This window comes from Falco rusticolus, chromosome 1 (assembly GCF_015220075.1).
Source record: "Falco rusticolus isolate bFalRus1 chromosome 1, bFalRus1.pri, whole genome shotgun sequence".
Taxonomy (NCBI): domain Eukaryota; kingdom Metazoa; phylum Chordata; class Aves; order Falconiformes; family Falconidae; genus Falco; species Falco rusticolus.
In genome coordinates this window covers 7,948,310-7,963,126 of record NC_051187.1, presented here as the reverse complement: position 1 = coordinate 7,963,126, position 14,817 = coordinate 7,948,310, and the positions used below count along the sequence as shown (strand labels likewise).

The following is a 14,817-nucleotide window of genomic DNA, read 5'->3' as shown; positions in this document are numbered from 1 at the left end:
AGGAAGACGAGATCCGTATCTTCTGAAGGGGAAGAGTCAGTGACAGGCTGGGCTCTGCCCATGGAGGTACAGGTCCTTCCTAGCCAGGGTGACTCCCTGACTGCTATCAGCAAGTGTTCAGGACCACACGTCTTAACGAGAGGCCCCTCACCAAAAGCCGTTTTAAAATATAACCTAGCTCTAGACAAAAAAGCCATGCCACAAAGAGGTAGAAAGCAGCAGTCTCTACATATTTAGCTGGGGAAGAGGTGTGCAGTGGTAACAGCCACGCATCCAAGTATCTTTTTAGCTACTTTCCCCTCTACTGAAACAGGCCACAAGCGCAAGGAGCCTTTTAGCTCACCTGTCCCTGCTGTGCTCCCAGCAACCCTCCTCCTGCCATCCCCGCAGTTCAGTCGACATTCATAAAAAGCGCATCTTCAGGAGATGTGAAAGGAAAACAAGGAGTTTGTTTACACAGTGACTGCCAACACCAGGGCAATCTCCTTTTCTGCTGGTGGTTTAAGACTTACTTGTCTTGCCCATCTCCCACCTTTATCGCTTTGGAGCTTTCACAGCCCTGTTCTAGGCAGCAAAAGCAGAAGCTACTGCAAAGGCAGTATAAGGAACAGCACTGCTGATCCTCTGCTGCCCAGCTTGAGGGTAAAGTATCAGGAAGGTGAAGTATTTTACACATCTATACCGTGCTCAGAAGGTATTCAAATGGTGGCAGCTGTGCTGGACTCACCCAGATGCTTCAGCATGTTTTTTGGGGAACAAAGGTGCCTCCTGGGACTGCCCTGGAGCCCTCGTTCCACCATTACCACAGGAGTTTTTAGTGGCGTACCCTCGAGAGAGGCGGCAGTGCCAGCCTGCACGCACGGGGAAGCTGCCCTGAGGGGACGGCCGGCCCGGCGCGCGCTCCCTGACAGGAGCGGCCACGGCGGGCGGCGCCCCCTGCCGCCTCCGCCCGGCGGGAAAAAGGGCGGGAAAAGCCGCCGCGCGCCGCACCCCGCTCTGAGGAGACGGCAGAGCCGCGGGGAGGGGGGGCAGCACTCGAGGCGTAGCGCGTTACCCGAGCGCCTCAGGGCTGTCAAGGCTCTGAGGCGAAGCAGCAGGAGAGGGCTGCGAACCTGCTGTGCGCAGGCAGGTTCAGCCCTCCCACTCTGGAAACACAGAGGCCATAGTTACAGGAAGGATAAAGAGCAGCAAAGACTCGCCTCTCTCAGGAGGCTGTGGAGCACCCAGAGAAGAAGGGAAGAAACTTGCACTTCTCTGCTGACACACAGCTGTGGCCTCAGCCCTCTTTCCCGACAGGTAAGCCTACGCAGTCTCACTGCTACAGACAGCCAGTCAGTGCAAAACGACCACTTGCACTGAGAAAAGCATTCACTTCACTTCCCATGTCATGGGGAAGACGAACTAAAGGGTAAACTAGTTAAGTGGAGAAAATAATCCCCTTTCCCAGCAATCATTTACTATTATCACTGTAGATCTTGCACCTGCCACCAGAGAAACCCAGGTCACCTCAGTCTACCCATCTCCACAGGCACAGTACGTATAAAAGGCCCTTCCTCAAACATAAACAATTACCCCAATGTGTTTGGTAAGGGGCTCTGCTCAAGAGGGACCATTTCTACCCAAGCAATAGATGGAACAAATTAATCAACAGTAGGATGAACTTGAGGGCTATCCCTGCTACTACAGCAGCCTTTTCACATAGGGTTTTGCTGGTCCTCTTAAGTTGTGCCTAATCTGGAAAAGTCATCAAACACCCCATCATCATAATGTTGGAGGAAGAGGTCGATGTGCTGCATGGAAATAGTCCAAGCACTTGGGGCTTGTGGCTGCTAGTAAAGGCATCAACTTTTCTGTGACCAAGGGCCTGTGGCAGGTATTGAAGGAATCTGTCCTCTCCCCCTGGCTTACCTCAGGGAATCAGCTAGGGTTGCAACACAGCCTTAGCCTTTGCTTGAGAGAGATCACCAAGTCAAATAATGTGACTTAGCAAGGACTGTTGGGTGTTAGAAGAAAACTTCTACTAAAGTCTGTCTCATTCTTCAGCTGTGCCAATTTAACACCAGATCCCAGTCCTGCTCTCATTAAAGACATCCCAGTTCATGAGGCTACATAGGCAGCAACGTGCTTTGCAGGCTTAGGACTACAGTCCAGGCATGCATTTATTCTAGCTGCAATAGATACAAACCATATTCTAAGAACCAGACCAATTAAGCTGTAAAAAAATTTCATTCTCTCGCTTAACAGACATGCCTCAGGCCTTATGACTAAGATGAAAAATACTTTTCCTTCCAACTATGTTCTTCTAATAGAATTGTTAGACAAATTCAGCAAATAGTCAGTTGCTAAACATCTGAGGAAAGCTTGCATTACTCTTAAAAAGTTTTTTTTTAAAAAAAAAAAAGAGCCCCAGGCAGAGCTTTTCTAGGACTAGAGAATTTTGGCACCAAATATGCAACCCTATAAAAGAGCTCACATTACAAGAAAGCATTTGACCTAAAACTCGGGCCACTATAGAACAGTGTCCCCATATTAGGTGCCTAAAATGTGTATTTAGATGTGGAAAATTCAGGCTGTTCTTTAGTTGTGATCCAAGACTCTCCCCTCTGCAGAGAAACAGGTCTGCAAGGGTTAGGGCACATGCTGCCAGCATGGCTATAAGAAAGGATTTTTTCAAGCACTGGCAGCCAGCATTAACAGCAGCTCAGCTCCTGCAGCAAAGGGGCACTTTACAGTGCCAGATCCCAATGAGACTGCATAAAGAAGAAGAAGGGGAGAGCACTGCCAAAGCCTTACTAGCAAGAGTGTTAATAAGGGCCAATGAACCCTCACAGTGCTTGCAAGCATTAAGCATTAGCTCTTGGAGAGGAGACAGCAAGCTTCTATCGGATCCCAGACAAGTTCAAGTGAAAAGCAGAGGTAGGCACAAAACTCAAGGAGACTGGCAGCAGCTGAATCCTCTGATCAGAAACAGGCCATTATTATTACTGTCAGCTGATGGGCAGACTAAGGGTAATGGCAAGGCTCAGAATGCAATCCCTGAAAGGGAGAGATGCAGAGGGATTTTTTTCCTATTACACTCAAAAGCTGCTTACAGACATTCACTGAAGGCTCCATCCTTCATGAACATCTCATCACTGATTTTACTTGTTAGTGGTTTTCTGACAGCACAAAAAATACACCCTAGTTCTGAAAATCACAAGCCTTTCCACCCTCTCGTGCTCATCTCAATATAATTCCGGAGTTCCACAACACTCAAGTTCCAGTCTTGCCCTGCTTTTCCCTGTTGCTATATTTCCTGTATTTTAGGCACGGCAGCTCTAAAAGGATTCTTAATGCCTCTACTCACAACAATAAGCCAAGCAGCTTACTTCAGTGAATCCTTCATCTGTATATTTCAAAGCACTGCTAGGAAAAAAATTGCCACGTATCAGCAGCACACATCCTAAACTACTCAATCCCATTAACAGTCTGGCTTGTGTTTCAGGAAAAATAACAAGAAGCCTGGATAAAGTTAGGGTTGTTTTTTTTAAATCTAAATTCACTTTAAGAATTATGATAGCATAACTCTCTCAGAGGACCGATTTGATTTTTCAAGTTGTGGGTAAAAATGGGGAGAAGTTACAAATTGCTTCTGCCCTTTCCGAGCATGACTGCCTTGTCACTTACCCCAAGCCTGCCAGCAAATGAAATGCTCAGGAAAGGCATTAGAATCAGTCCATCTGTGAGGAGCAGAAAGAAGCAGCTGGGTGCACCAGGATGATGCACATGCACATGATAACAACAGCTCAGAAGCTGCTGATTAAACCGTAACTTCCTGTAAATTTGCAGCATCAGTGTCTGGCACAAGTAGTGGAAAACAGCAGGCCACCTTTCTGTTAGCCTCAATCCTGCAGCAATGGAAACAAGGAAATAATGAAACTAGTAGAAATATGGAAATGGAAACTAATTTGTCAGACCACGCTGAGTAGGAGAAAAGGCTTCCTAAAACCACATTAGCAATAAATTGGGTCTCAAAGGAGATGCTAATTCTTCTAGAAGGAAGGGGCCCGAAACACCACCTGAGCAACAGCAACTCTGCAACCATATTCTCCTGCAGAATAGGAAGTGCCGCCCTAGTACCCCAGGAAAGAAAGGATCCCTCCACGTTGCTCAGGAAGATAAAGACAGAGCCTGAAACAAGAGATCTTTCAAGGGGAGGGTTCCAAAGCAGGCCAAGGATGACAGCTCAGCACCCAGTCTGGGAGGATTTAGCTCTTTTCTCACTGACTCTCATAGTGCAACAAGCAAGTTACAGGAAAGAAACTGGAGAATACCCTATTCTTTTTCTTCATTGGAAAAGAAGAAAGCAGTGTTATATCAGAGACAAATGAATCAACATTTTAAAGAGTAATGAACTGCTCCACACAGAGCTTCACCAGTTTCAATTCAACATCTGTTGGCTGACTAGTACAGCAGTATTGCCAGATCAACTGTTTCTCCCTTCAGTGTGTTATCACCCAAGTTATTTCAGGACAAGCCAGCAGATGACCTTCTGGGGACTATAATCTAAACCAGTGCCCTTTCCTGGCAACACAACATATGGATTGCAGGTGAGTGATATAATCAGTTTGCTTGCCACATGCATCTTTTCCAAACCACCACCTTGCTTGCTTAACAAGGCCACTAAATCTCCAGGAGTGCTCTTTGCCTCTACAGCTCAGAGAGGGACAGCTCCACCTTCATCAAGGGGTCAGTGGGCATGAGTCTGTTGCCAATGTGAAAGAAGCTGCTGATGGAAAGAATAGACAGAAGAGCAGACAAGGATCACAAAAGGGAAATCAGAGTTTTATTTGCAAAAAAGAACAATGCAGTGTTGAAACAAAAATCAAGTTCAATTAGTTTTCCTCTGATTTGAATGGCTACAAAAATAGATTCTACCCAAATCCATAGAGCCAGTTAACAGTACCATAAACAAACAAAACCCAAAATTATTCATTCAGATACCACATACAGCAGTCACAGGAATCTAGCATATATTATTTAATATTTTCTTTTAAAAAGTAAATTTCTAAAATGTTTCCGTTAAAACTGAAATACCCATAAGATTTTTAAAAAATTGTACAAAAAATAATTTTAAACCAGTTGGAGGTAACAGTGTGCGTTTATTAAAATCCTGCACCAAGGCAGCAACATTTATAATTTAAAACCCAGCCCAGTAGAAAAGAGAAATGTGCAAACATTTAAAAGTTAGATGTACTCAGAGGCTTGTGGTGCATCAGACCTGGCAATCCACTTCTGTCCTAATGCAAGGCGGGCTCCAAGAGGAGATGTCTCTAATGAGGCACTAAAAGGGGAGGCAGAGGCAGGCACACATATGCATGCAAGTTGCAGCTCACTAGCCTGCCGAAACAGCGGTGCCTTCTCCCCAGGGACGGTCTGCCCAATCAGTAGTGTTATGGCACTCAATCCAAAGCCAGAAACTCCTTGATGAATTCTGGTCAATCTGCTTTTGGATAAAAGAATGCAAAAGCCATTTTAGAAAACAGAAGTTGAAAGCTAATGAGAGTTAACGAGTCTATATACTCAACAGATTATTGCTATGAGCTCTGGCTACCTGTTCAGCCTGCTTTATGGTAAGATTGAGAGTTAGACAGAAGCCTGCAAAGGATTTTTAGCTCTTCCTTTAAAACTGATGCAGCATATTCACTCATGGGGCACATAAGGTGCTGCACAGTGCCAGTACACCACTCAGCCAACAGATTCCCATCCTGAATCCATTCAGATCAGAATTCTGCACTATCACAAGCCATTTAAATAAGCTGAATTTTATACAGAAACTTCACTCTACTTCCTGCTTCCTTTGGCTCCTTCACTAGGCCTGAAATATCTTTAGCCTTACCTACCTCCTCCATTACTTAGTCCGTGTCCTAATGGACTTCTTGCCAAATTTCTTTCTGCATAGCTCCTGCAATGACACAAGAAAAGATTCATTATTGCAATGCAGTATCTTCCCATCCACTCCCAGCTGCTGACAGAAGACCAGGATTAGGTAGTGTCCAGAAGAAGTGCGCAGAGCAGAGCATGTCAGACAGTCACTTATCCTTACACACCAGCAGTTACCAATCCCACCAAGCTTCCTGCATCCGTTGCAAACAGTAGTCCTTTGTCTACACTTCCGTAGCCCCTGTCACCTGAACATCAGTATTCTAGGGAGACAAGATAAAGCCCCGCACCCATGGTGGTAGCTTAGCTTTAATGTATAGCCAGAATGGGAGCAGAGATGCTGAACATGTCCAAGTGACGGTGTCAAGCCAGGATTACAACTCCAGAGTCCCATCCTCGACCAACTAAGCCCATGTGGCCTGCCCTTAGATCAGTATGGGTTGACACAAATAGAAACCTGTATGCGAATACTCAGAGTCTTGTTCCTTTGGGATGTGGGAATGTGATCTCTCCTGCTTTTCGGAGAGAAAAAGACAAAACATTATTCATAAAAAATGTCAAGGGACAACATGTGAAAGAGAACTTGCCTCTCTCTTACTATTGCCCTTTGGAAGTTTGTGGGGGACACACATGACCAGATTCCAGCACAAGGATCCCTGCCATCATGTTGGGCATCCCCCTGCTTTCAACTAGAAATGCCCTCCCTTGCCACCCCACCCATTAGGAACAGAAGTTGGTTGATACTCACCCTCTGCCTCCCTCCAGAGTACTCTGGATCTCCTTCAGGACTTCTGGAAAGCAGAGGGTTAAAGTAGTGAGCCAAACCAGTGGAGATCTGCTTGCAGGCAGCAGCCTAGCCACATTCCACCTCCCTGCTGAACAGCTTTTAAATTTGCCTCCCACAACACAGAGGTCAGACTTAAGAATATCATTGCCTCTTCAACAGTACCAGGCTTTTACTGAACAGGCTGGCATAAAGGACTGAAGCAGTCATTTGCCAGAGGAAATGTTGCCAGTCCCGGTGTACTAGAGCCCCAAAGGAACAGTCTGTTCCAGCTGTCATTTTACACAGGTCCCATTGGAAAGTAAAGATCCTTCTCTTATCACAGCAGTGAATGGAGCTATGTGGAACAACCCCTGCCTGAGGGCCTGACTATCTGTCCAACCCCTCACTTCTACCGATTCATGAAAGCCCAGTATTTCTACCAGTCTTGTGTAATTGCTGATCCCTTGGAACCGAGTACTGGAATCCACAAAATGCCCAGCAGCTTTCTTCTTTTCCCACCCAGAAAGGCACCTGCCCTGTCAGTAGGAAGACTTCATCTCACTCACTTTCGTCATTGAGTAAGGCATGTTCCATCAGCCTCCCAGACTTCCTTTCTAAAAAAAAAACAAAAAACAAAACAAAACAAAAAAACCACAGCAGGAAAAAAGCTTTTACCTAACAATATTTTCCCCTTTTCATGAAATATGTGCAGTTTTGGAAACTCACAGAAGGACTGGATTTATCCCCTCACCGCCACCCCCCATTAAGTACCTTTTGACTTTACCGAATGCTTCACAGCTAATCCTTAAAGCCTCTCATATACTGAACTGTATTTTCCAACAATATTAGTCTGGCTAACAGAAGATCTCATCTGTAATTTCAGACCTTCTCTTCCCACAGCCTCTTCCTTCCATCAGAAACTGTGTTGTATCCTTTCAAGGCAATCTTGCCACATGCAACTTACTTTAGAGCTAGCAACTACTGTGTCCAAGCAGGTCACAACATTTCCCTCACGTCCCTCCTTACTTTCCCCTTTCTTAGGCAGAAAATACCAACTGTAGCAATAGGAAAGATGGTTCAGGTTTCCACATCACCACGCTACATTTAGCACAATTACTTTTTGCTTACCATCTTCTCCATAGTCACCCAAACTCCTTTCTGGTCCCCTAAAAAAGGAAAGGGGGCAGAAAACAATCACTGACTCTGAGGTACAGGGGTGCAGAGAATTCACCTATACTCTTGACAGCTAAAAGAAGCTCCAGTGCACACTAGCTAAAAGCTTGAGCAAGAATGCAGGAAGGGCTTCATCACATGTTGGTGATGCAGAAGTCTACAGGCACCAGAGGACATTTCTAAACTTTTGGAATAAAATTCCTATAGGATGTCCATGAGAGTCAGATTTACTGTTATTTGGTGATGTTCTAAGAGGAGAGGAAGAACACTGGATTTCCCGTCACAGAGCAACAGTTCAGCCTCGTCAGTTAACACATGGCCCCTGAAGCATGCAAGAGTCAAGTGTCAGTCAGACACATCATTAAGGAACAAGTAAAGCAAGCTAGAGCTTACAGTTTATGACTCTAGCTTAGGGATACCAATTCCAATGCTTCACTATTTTGTCCCACCAGCTGTACTGCAAGTAGGAAAACCAGGGAGAAGGTTACATTTCCTGATGCCAGTCCATCTAGGAATGTCGGTAAGAGTTTGAAGTCTTTTCTTTTTTATCACTACTTAACACACAGTCAATGTGCAAGAGTTTTACACTTTACCTGGATTTTCTTGTTGCATTCTCCATGCCAGATTTCTTGTGCACATGGTTGTTGCTTGTAACTTCCGGCATGTCCACAATGCACCGGGGCTCCACTAACCATTTGGTAGAAAGCGAAAACCTCTCAAACTCCGATGGAGAGATCAGATAGAAACCTACAGATAATTGGGAATTTACAAGCAATTCCCTCAAGTCCAAGAATACAGTTCCAGAACTAGAGGTGATCCAAAAAAGAACAGATCTAAGCATCCTCTATGTTTAGCAGAAAGGGTTTGCATTTCCTCCTATCTAAATGAGGAGGAATCACTGAGGAAGATATTAGCCCAGTTTCCCAAGGATTGGTTAGCCTAGAGACTGGACAATTTAGGATTATGCTGAAAGATAATTGTATTGTCCTGCGCTGACACTTACGAAAAGCAACACAGAAAGACGTAAAAACTGAACTGCAAACCAGCCGTCCACCTTCAACAACCACAGGATGTTGAATCCCAGTTTTGCAGTTTGATTGTTGAGCACAGGCATGTATAGGAGGCACAATGCAGCCATTTTTCCTCAGTGCCTGCTGCTTAGAGAGCCATTCTGTTGACTCCAGACAAGAGGAGGGTGGCCAGATAGAAGCCACCTATGGGGCACATCCAACCTGTTAGCTGAAAACCACTGTATTCTATTAGTAACGATAGAATAAACTAGAATAAACTTACTTCTGCTAATTCACATGTCAGTACCTGTTGGCAACAGCTACTGGCCAGAAACCTATAATGGACATATTTACGTAATATTCACATGTATACACAGCCAGTTTTAACACTAAGCCCTATAATCCCTTTTCTATTGTCTCAAACACAGAGGTAGACGATTTGGGAGAAGCACACCTTACTTACCTTGGCCATATTTAGTGAAGACGCAGGATGCAATGCCGCTCACATCCTCTTTGCGGATGCAAGGGTAGCGGATCTGTAACTTGAGGAAGGGCAGTGAGATGATCTGAATGTCTCCTAGATTAGTTAGGACAGCCAGGTCATTTTCACTGTAATCGTCAGTCTTGCAGCTGCCAAAGTTTGCAACCGTCACCTTTCGTACCCTACAGCCTTCCAGGGCCGTCAGCTTGAGCTTCAGTTTGGAGCTAACTTTGGGTAATGTGAACACCTGTCAATAGAAACAAGACACTGACGTCTCTTTCCTGCACAATGGGAGCAGCTGCACCCCTGGACATCTGCTGCTCCCTCCTTTAACAATGTTTTCATTCACAGTGTGTACACACAGGTGTAATCTGAGTCAGCCTGGCTCCCTGCTCATGGACAAGTAATCAGCCACACAGTCAGTGTTAGAATCTGTTTCTGTTCTGACATCAAGCAGTTTTACCCTTCAGGCTGCAAACTGCATTTCTCCCCTAGTTCTTTCAAAACCCCTCCACATTTGGCTACAAATTATTACAGAAAGAGAACAGGGTTTACACTAACTGTATGCTCTTCCACATTAAAAAGCCAGGGCCAACCTACAGCAAGCTACTTCAAGTCTTCTCTTTTATGCTGACTAGTTAGTGTGCAAAACATGAAGCTTCTTAGCTGCTTCATCGAAATGCCAACCAATTCCTGCTTCTGTACTAACCACAGCAAAAGCAGAAGCAATCTTGTCTAAAGAGTGTAATGTAATAGAGGAATAAAATTTCTATGTTCAGCATGTGCACTACTATGCTGAATACCCAATTTGTCAGCACACACCTCATTTATGGACTGTACCAGACAGAAATACCGTCCCATAGGTGTCATTCAGATACAGGAGAATAAGCACTCCCAAGAGTTATCTTTCCACTGAGCACTTGCTTTAGCAGATTTTATGCAGTTCATATGCACCTCCTGGGTGATACTTACCTTAAATTGCTCTTCAGACACTACCAACAGTTGATGGCTGCCTTGCATATCAGGACTCTTAGAAAGGTCATGTGCTACTTCTAGAGGTTCTGGGAGGGGAATGCTGCGTCCGTCCAAGACAAGTATACCCACAACAGGAGCCCTGTGCATCAGCTGAATCTCTTTGGCTAGACAAGCAAGATAAGGAGGAAAATAAACAAAGAGAAAAACCAGACAGGAGTCTAGTCAGAGACACTGTGTTAGAACCTGACCCAAATCCTCCCAGAGCTGGAGACCTATACAATGCAGTTACAGAAACCCTGCCTAAAAAGATTTTTAATAGTTAAAGGGTATTTGGACTGAACTGGTTCCTGTTAAGCAGTAACTATTATTACATAAAGACAGCAGGTCCAGCTGTCAGAATAAAGTACATGTGCACTGAGGCTTGATGGTAAACTTCAATGACAGCTGATGCAAATTTATATTTCTGAAGTCAACAGGAAATGAGGCTAAAGCATGTCGAGCAGTCTGGAGCTCGCTCACTCTTCAGTTCAGTTGCTGCAGTAAGCATTGCTTAGCTCACACATGGCTGCATTTAGCTCCGCTTTCACTGATAAACAGCAGCAGTTGAGCTACCTTGTTTTTATGTGTGTAACCCTTGGTTATATGAGTGATAGCTCAGATCCCTTAGGACCTTGCTTTCACAAGGCATACTTACCCTGCTCTGCCCTGACAGGTTCATCCATCCTCCTCTCTGCTGGAGGAACACGTAAACAGAAGGCGTAGACTGTACCTCCATTGGTGCCTGCCCACAAGGATGGGCAGTGGCGGGAGCCTGAAGCAACAAGAAGGCTCATGAGTGAGGCACCATCTGTGACATCCTTGGATAACTGCTTCCCACTAGCTGTACAAATCCTCCCTCTGTTTACACCCTAAATATATTAGGGCAGATTTGCCAGGGAAACTGCAGGTTCTTAGCACTTTTCCCAATGTGTCCATCAACAGCCCTAATAAAGGACAGAGCACGTAAAGGGAAGAGACGGCTGTTTCCATCAAACACCACAATTGCTGCATCCAGTTTTCACATACTTATATCGCATATGAGCAAAGCAAACTCCTTCATGATATCAGTATGGGCTCTGATGCACAGCCGCCACCATCCTCACCAAAATTAAAACGCCCTGCTGAGGGCAGGGGTAAATTTTAAAGTGATGAGATACAGAACAGCTTATACTAAAAAGTCAGATGTCATTCCAGCACATTGAAAAATGATACATAAAGGCTGCATCCAAAGATGAACTACTACTGGCCTTTGAATAGCCAGCAGCCAGAATGGCTAAATAACAATTCTGCATGGCAACATATGCTCTTGTTCTATATTAGTTTTTCAGCATAGCACAAAGTAGGACACAGGAGGTGCCGAATTTTCCTGGCAGTAAATCCTAATACATTCCTTGGCAGAAGGAGGAAGGACCCGTTCAGAAGAACAGAGAGATGCTTTTTCTACTCACTGTCTCTCAAGAAGGTATCAGCAAAATATAAGGTTCGCACAAAGCCAGTGAAGGAGTCTTCTGCAGACCGGGCTTCAATCTTCCGCTGGACTGGAGCCAGTTCCATTTCCTGCAATGTGTCTTGGTCAAATTTGGCGTTTGCTTCTTGCACCTTCAAAGATAAGAAGACATTTTGTCAGTCAGGCAAAAGCCTGGGGGAGAGAGAGAGACAGTAAGAATGGCAGCAATATAGACAGGGAAAGCACCATCATACCAGTGAACAGATACATTTTACGTTCAACTACAGACAGTAGATCTCTAAAAATGTGACTATTTTTATCTAACAGCAGCATCAGAAACTGCCATTTTTGCCCTTATTCCAGTAACTACTGATACCACAGCAGGACTGCAGACCACCTCCTGCTCTAGGCAGTCTAATCAGGACTCTGCTAATTACTAAGTAATGTTGGACTAATCCTCCAACCTGTAAACAGAAAGGACCCCAAAAAGGTGGATGACTCACGTCTGAGGCATTTCCACTCCCTCCTCGTCGCTTCCTACTAGATACCCGGCTTCTTCTAATCCGTCTGAACGATTGACGGAGGGACTTCTTCAAGGATTTCACCCGAGACAGTGGGCCTTCTAAGGCCAATTGATCACTAGGATGCAGCGTACACCTGGAAGAGGGAGACAGCAGGCACATGGTCACTTTCTAATGGGTAGCAATCACTCCCAAGAGTCCAACAGGACACACACCAATGTTGGAACATGCTTATATATACACTTGAAGATCTTCAAGGATCGAGTCCGATAAGGCAGAGCTTCTTGCCACACTGACTGCGTTTGAGAAATCATTTACTTCTACTTGCTTTGTTAGCAATCCTAGGCCACCTTTAACAGAGGATTACCACAGATCTCCTGGAAAGAAGATACCTACTTGACAAAGACCAGTCGTTTCTGCTGGTGGTCAAAAAGCCCAAAACCATGACTGGTACCAAAGGCCACAAGTTTCCATTCAGAGTGAAGGGCCAATGAGGTGACTACAGCTGGTGGTTGACATTGGACAAGGACAAATGGTTGAAAACCAGCTTCAAATCGAACAGGTCCATCTCGAGTTTTTAATTTCTCATGACCTTTCCATCGATAGCCCTCTTGGTCCTGCAGGAGATCTGCTTCAGCATGGTCCACAACATGTTCTGCATCTTCGTCATTCAGTTCCATCACTAGTATCTGAAAGGAAAAGGACAGACTTTGCTATAGCTTTTACCATGCAAGTGGTCCTTCAAGCTGCAGGCCTTCTCAGCAGCTACAAGAACTACGGCATCTCTCAGGGCATACAAATAGCATTAGATAAAGTCTAAAATACAGATTAGAGAAAGCTGAGAACCGTGAAATAACATTTCCAGTGACTAGACTGATTTACCACTAGAGAAATGAGTATTTCAAATTTTATTGCATCTTCAAGTTGCACTGTGACAACCTGCACTAAAGCAAGGTTTATGACAATTCTTTATATTTCAATACCTGTCCTGCTGTACCAGCTACAGCCAAGTATCCACTGTATTTACACAGGTAGATCTTCTGGATCCCAAGTCTAGGATCATCACTGTAAGGGTCGAAGGTACCAACCTAGGCAAGAGGATACACAGTGGCTAGTCTTTGCAGATACGTTAACTAGGACAAGAATCAGAACTCCTCAGGTTTTCAGAAAGCTACAAGCAATAGCCATCTTACTTTGCGAAGTGGAGGCCATTCATCCTCACCCAGGGTGTTCATATTGTCATTGGGATCAGCATCTGTGAGAAATACTCTCACTGTGCTTAGCTTATAGAGAAGATGTAAGCAGACACCAGATGCATCCCAAAACCGCACAGTACCATCTTCATGCCTGTATGGGGGAGAGTTACAGAAGCACACATCATACAGGAGAAAAGCACATGACCCAGATGAAGATGATAAAACAGAGGGGGAAAAAACACAACCAAAGATTAAACTACACTATTTACAAAGCCCTCAGCTGTGGCAACTTAGTGCTTCAAGAGAAGATGGGGGGTGGGGGGGTGCGGAGTGTTTGTGAGGGGTTTTTTGTGGCTTTTTTTGTTTTGGTTGGGGTTTTTAATCCATTTTTTAATCCATTTTTAATCGATCTGACAGCAACATACAGTTTAAGATTACTTCAAAAAGCACCGAAAAGGAAGAAAAGCTTAGCATATAGAAGGAACAACGCATCCTGACAAAAATACTATTACTGGGAGAAAAGGAAAGAAACCAAGTTTTAATCTTAGTGCTCCAGGTGAAAATTGGCAACATTTTCTTCCACGGAATATTGTTCCACGGAACAATACGGTCTTCCACCGTAAGGGTAAGGACTTCTAACAACCTGCTGCATCAAGAATGAAGACTGAAGAACAGCTCACTGAAATGCCTAAAAGTGCTTTGAAAAGAAAATGCTACATTGTCATGCAATGAGACAATCTCTTGCTAGCTACTTCCACCACTTAGCTAGATCTATTCATGCTGATCAAAGCAGGCAGGAGTCCAAGCTAACCTCTTCTTTGACACTGAGAACTTGGGGGTGTATGGATTTTCAAAACATCCAAGATTAAGCTCTGCTTTTACATTGCTCCCTTCAAACCAGTCTGGATTACTGCCTGCACTTCTACACTGATGTTTGTGGGGGAAAATGGATAACACATCATAACTCAAATAAGCCAAGTTTACAAGTCATCTGTGGACATCACGGCCTGTTCATTCAGAAGCAGTAGAATCAGTTAGCTTTACAAAGCTAGCAGCCCAGCTTTGAGAAGTTGTAACGTTGCAGCCTTCTCCCTACAAGATGAGCAGGCTTTAATCTCACAGGAAAGCCTCAGTTAGTTCAAAAAGAAGAACAGAACTGGAAAGGGCTCCTTAATTGTTATCAGTTAAGTACATACCCTGTTAGAAGCAAGTCCCTCTGTGGAGGATCTGGAGCTATGTTGGTGCCACCATCAATCGGCCATGGCTACAAATACATTAAAGGAAGAC

General features: G+C 44.6%; 1 protein-coding gene across 7 annotated transcripts in view; it reads right to left on the bottom strand.

Annotated features, from left to right (window-relative positions):
- Positions 1 to 4,803: 4,803 nt before the first annotated feature.
- LLGL2 (LLGL scribble cell polarity complex component 2) overlaps positions 4,804 to 14,817 on the bottom strand; it is a 37,520-nt gene continuing 27,506 nt past the window's right edge. For 6 of the 7 annotated variants that reach the window (XM_037408232.1, XM_037408204.1, XM_037408223.1 and 3 more), the window contains exons 12-26: positions 14,727 to 14,794; positions 13,528 to 13,681; positions 13,318 to 13,422; positions 12,731 to 13,023; positions 12,317 to 12,470; positions 11,815 to 11,965; positions 11,022 to 11,138; positions 10,325 to 10,491; positions 9,335 to 9,599; positions 8,455 to 8,608; positions 7,817 to 7,854; positions 7,255 to 7,302; positions 6,671 to 6,713; positions 5,883 to 5,944; positions 4,804 to 5,485 (exon numbers count right to left, since the gene is read on the bottom strand). In XM_037408232.1, the coding sequence (XP_037264129.1) occupies positions 5,478 to 5,485; positions 5,883 to 5,944; positions 6,671 to 6,713; positions 7,255 to 7,302; positions 7,817 to 7,854; positions 8,455 to 8,608; positions 9,335 to 9,599; positions 10,325 to 10,491; positions 11,022 to 11,138; positions 11,815 to 11,965; positions 12,317 to 12,470; positions 12,731 to 13,023; positions 13,318 to 13,422; positions 13,528 to 13,681; positions 14,727 to 14,794 (1,827 nt within the window). In that variant the 3' untranslated portion in view covers positions 4,804 to 5,477. The remainder of the gene's footprint in view (positions 5,486 to 5,882; positions 5,945 to 6,670; positions 6,714 to 7,254; positions 7,303 to 7,816; positions 7,855 to 8,454; positions 8,609 to 9,334; positions 9,600 to 10,324; positions 10,492 to 11,021; positions 11,139 to 11,814; positions 11,966 to 12,316; positions 12,471 to 12,730; positions 13,024 to 13,317; positions 13,423 to 13,527; positions 13,682 to 14,726; positions 14,795 to 14,817) is intronic. The other variant, XM_037408188.1, reaches the window with a different exon arrangement.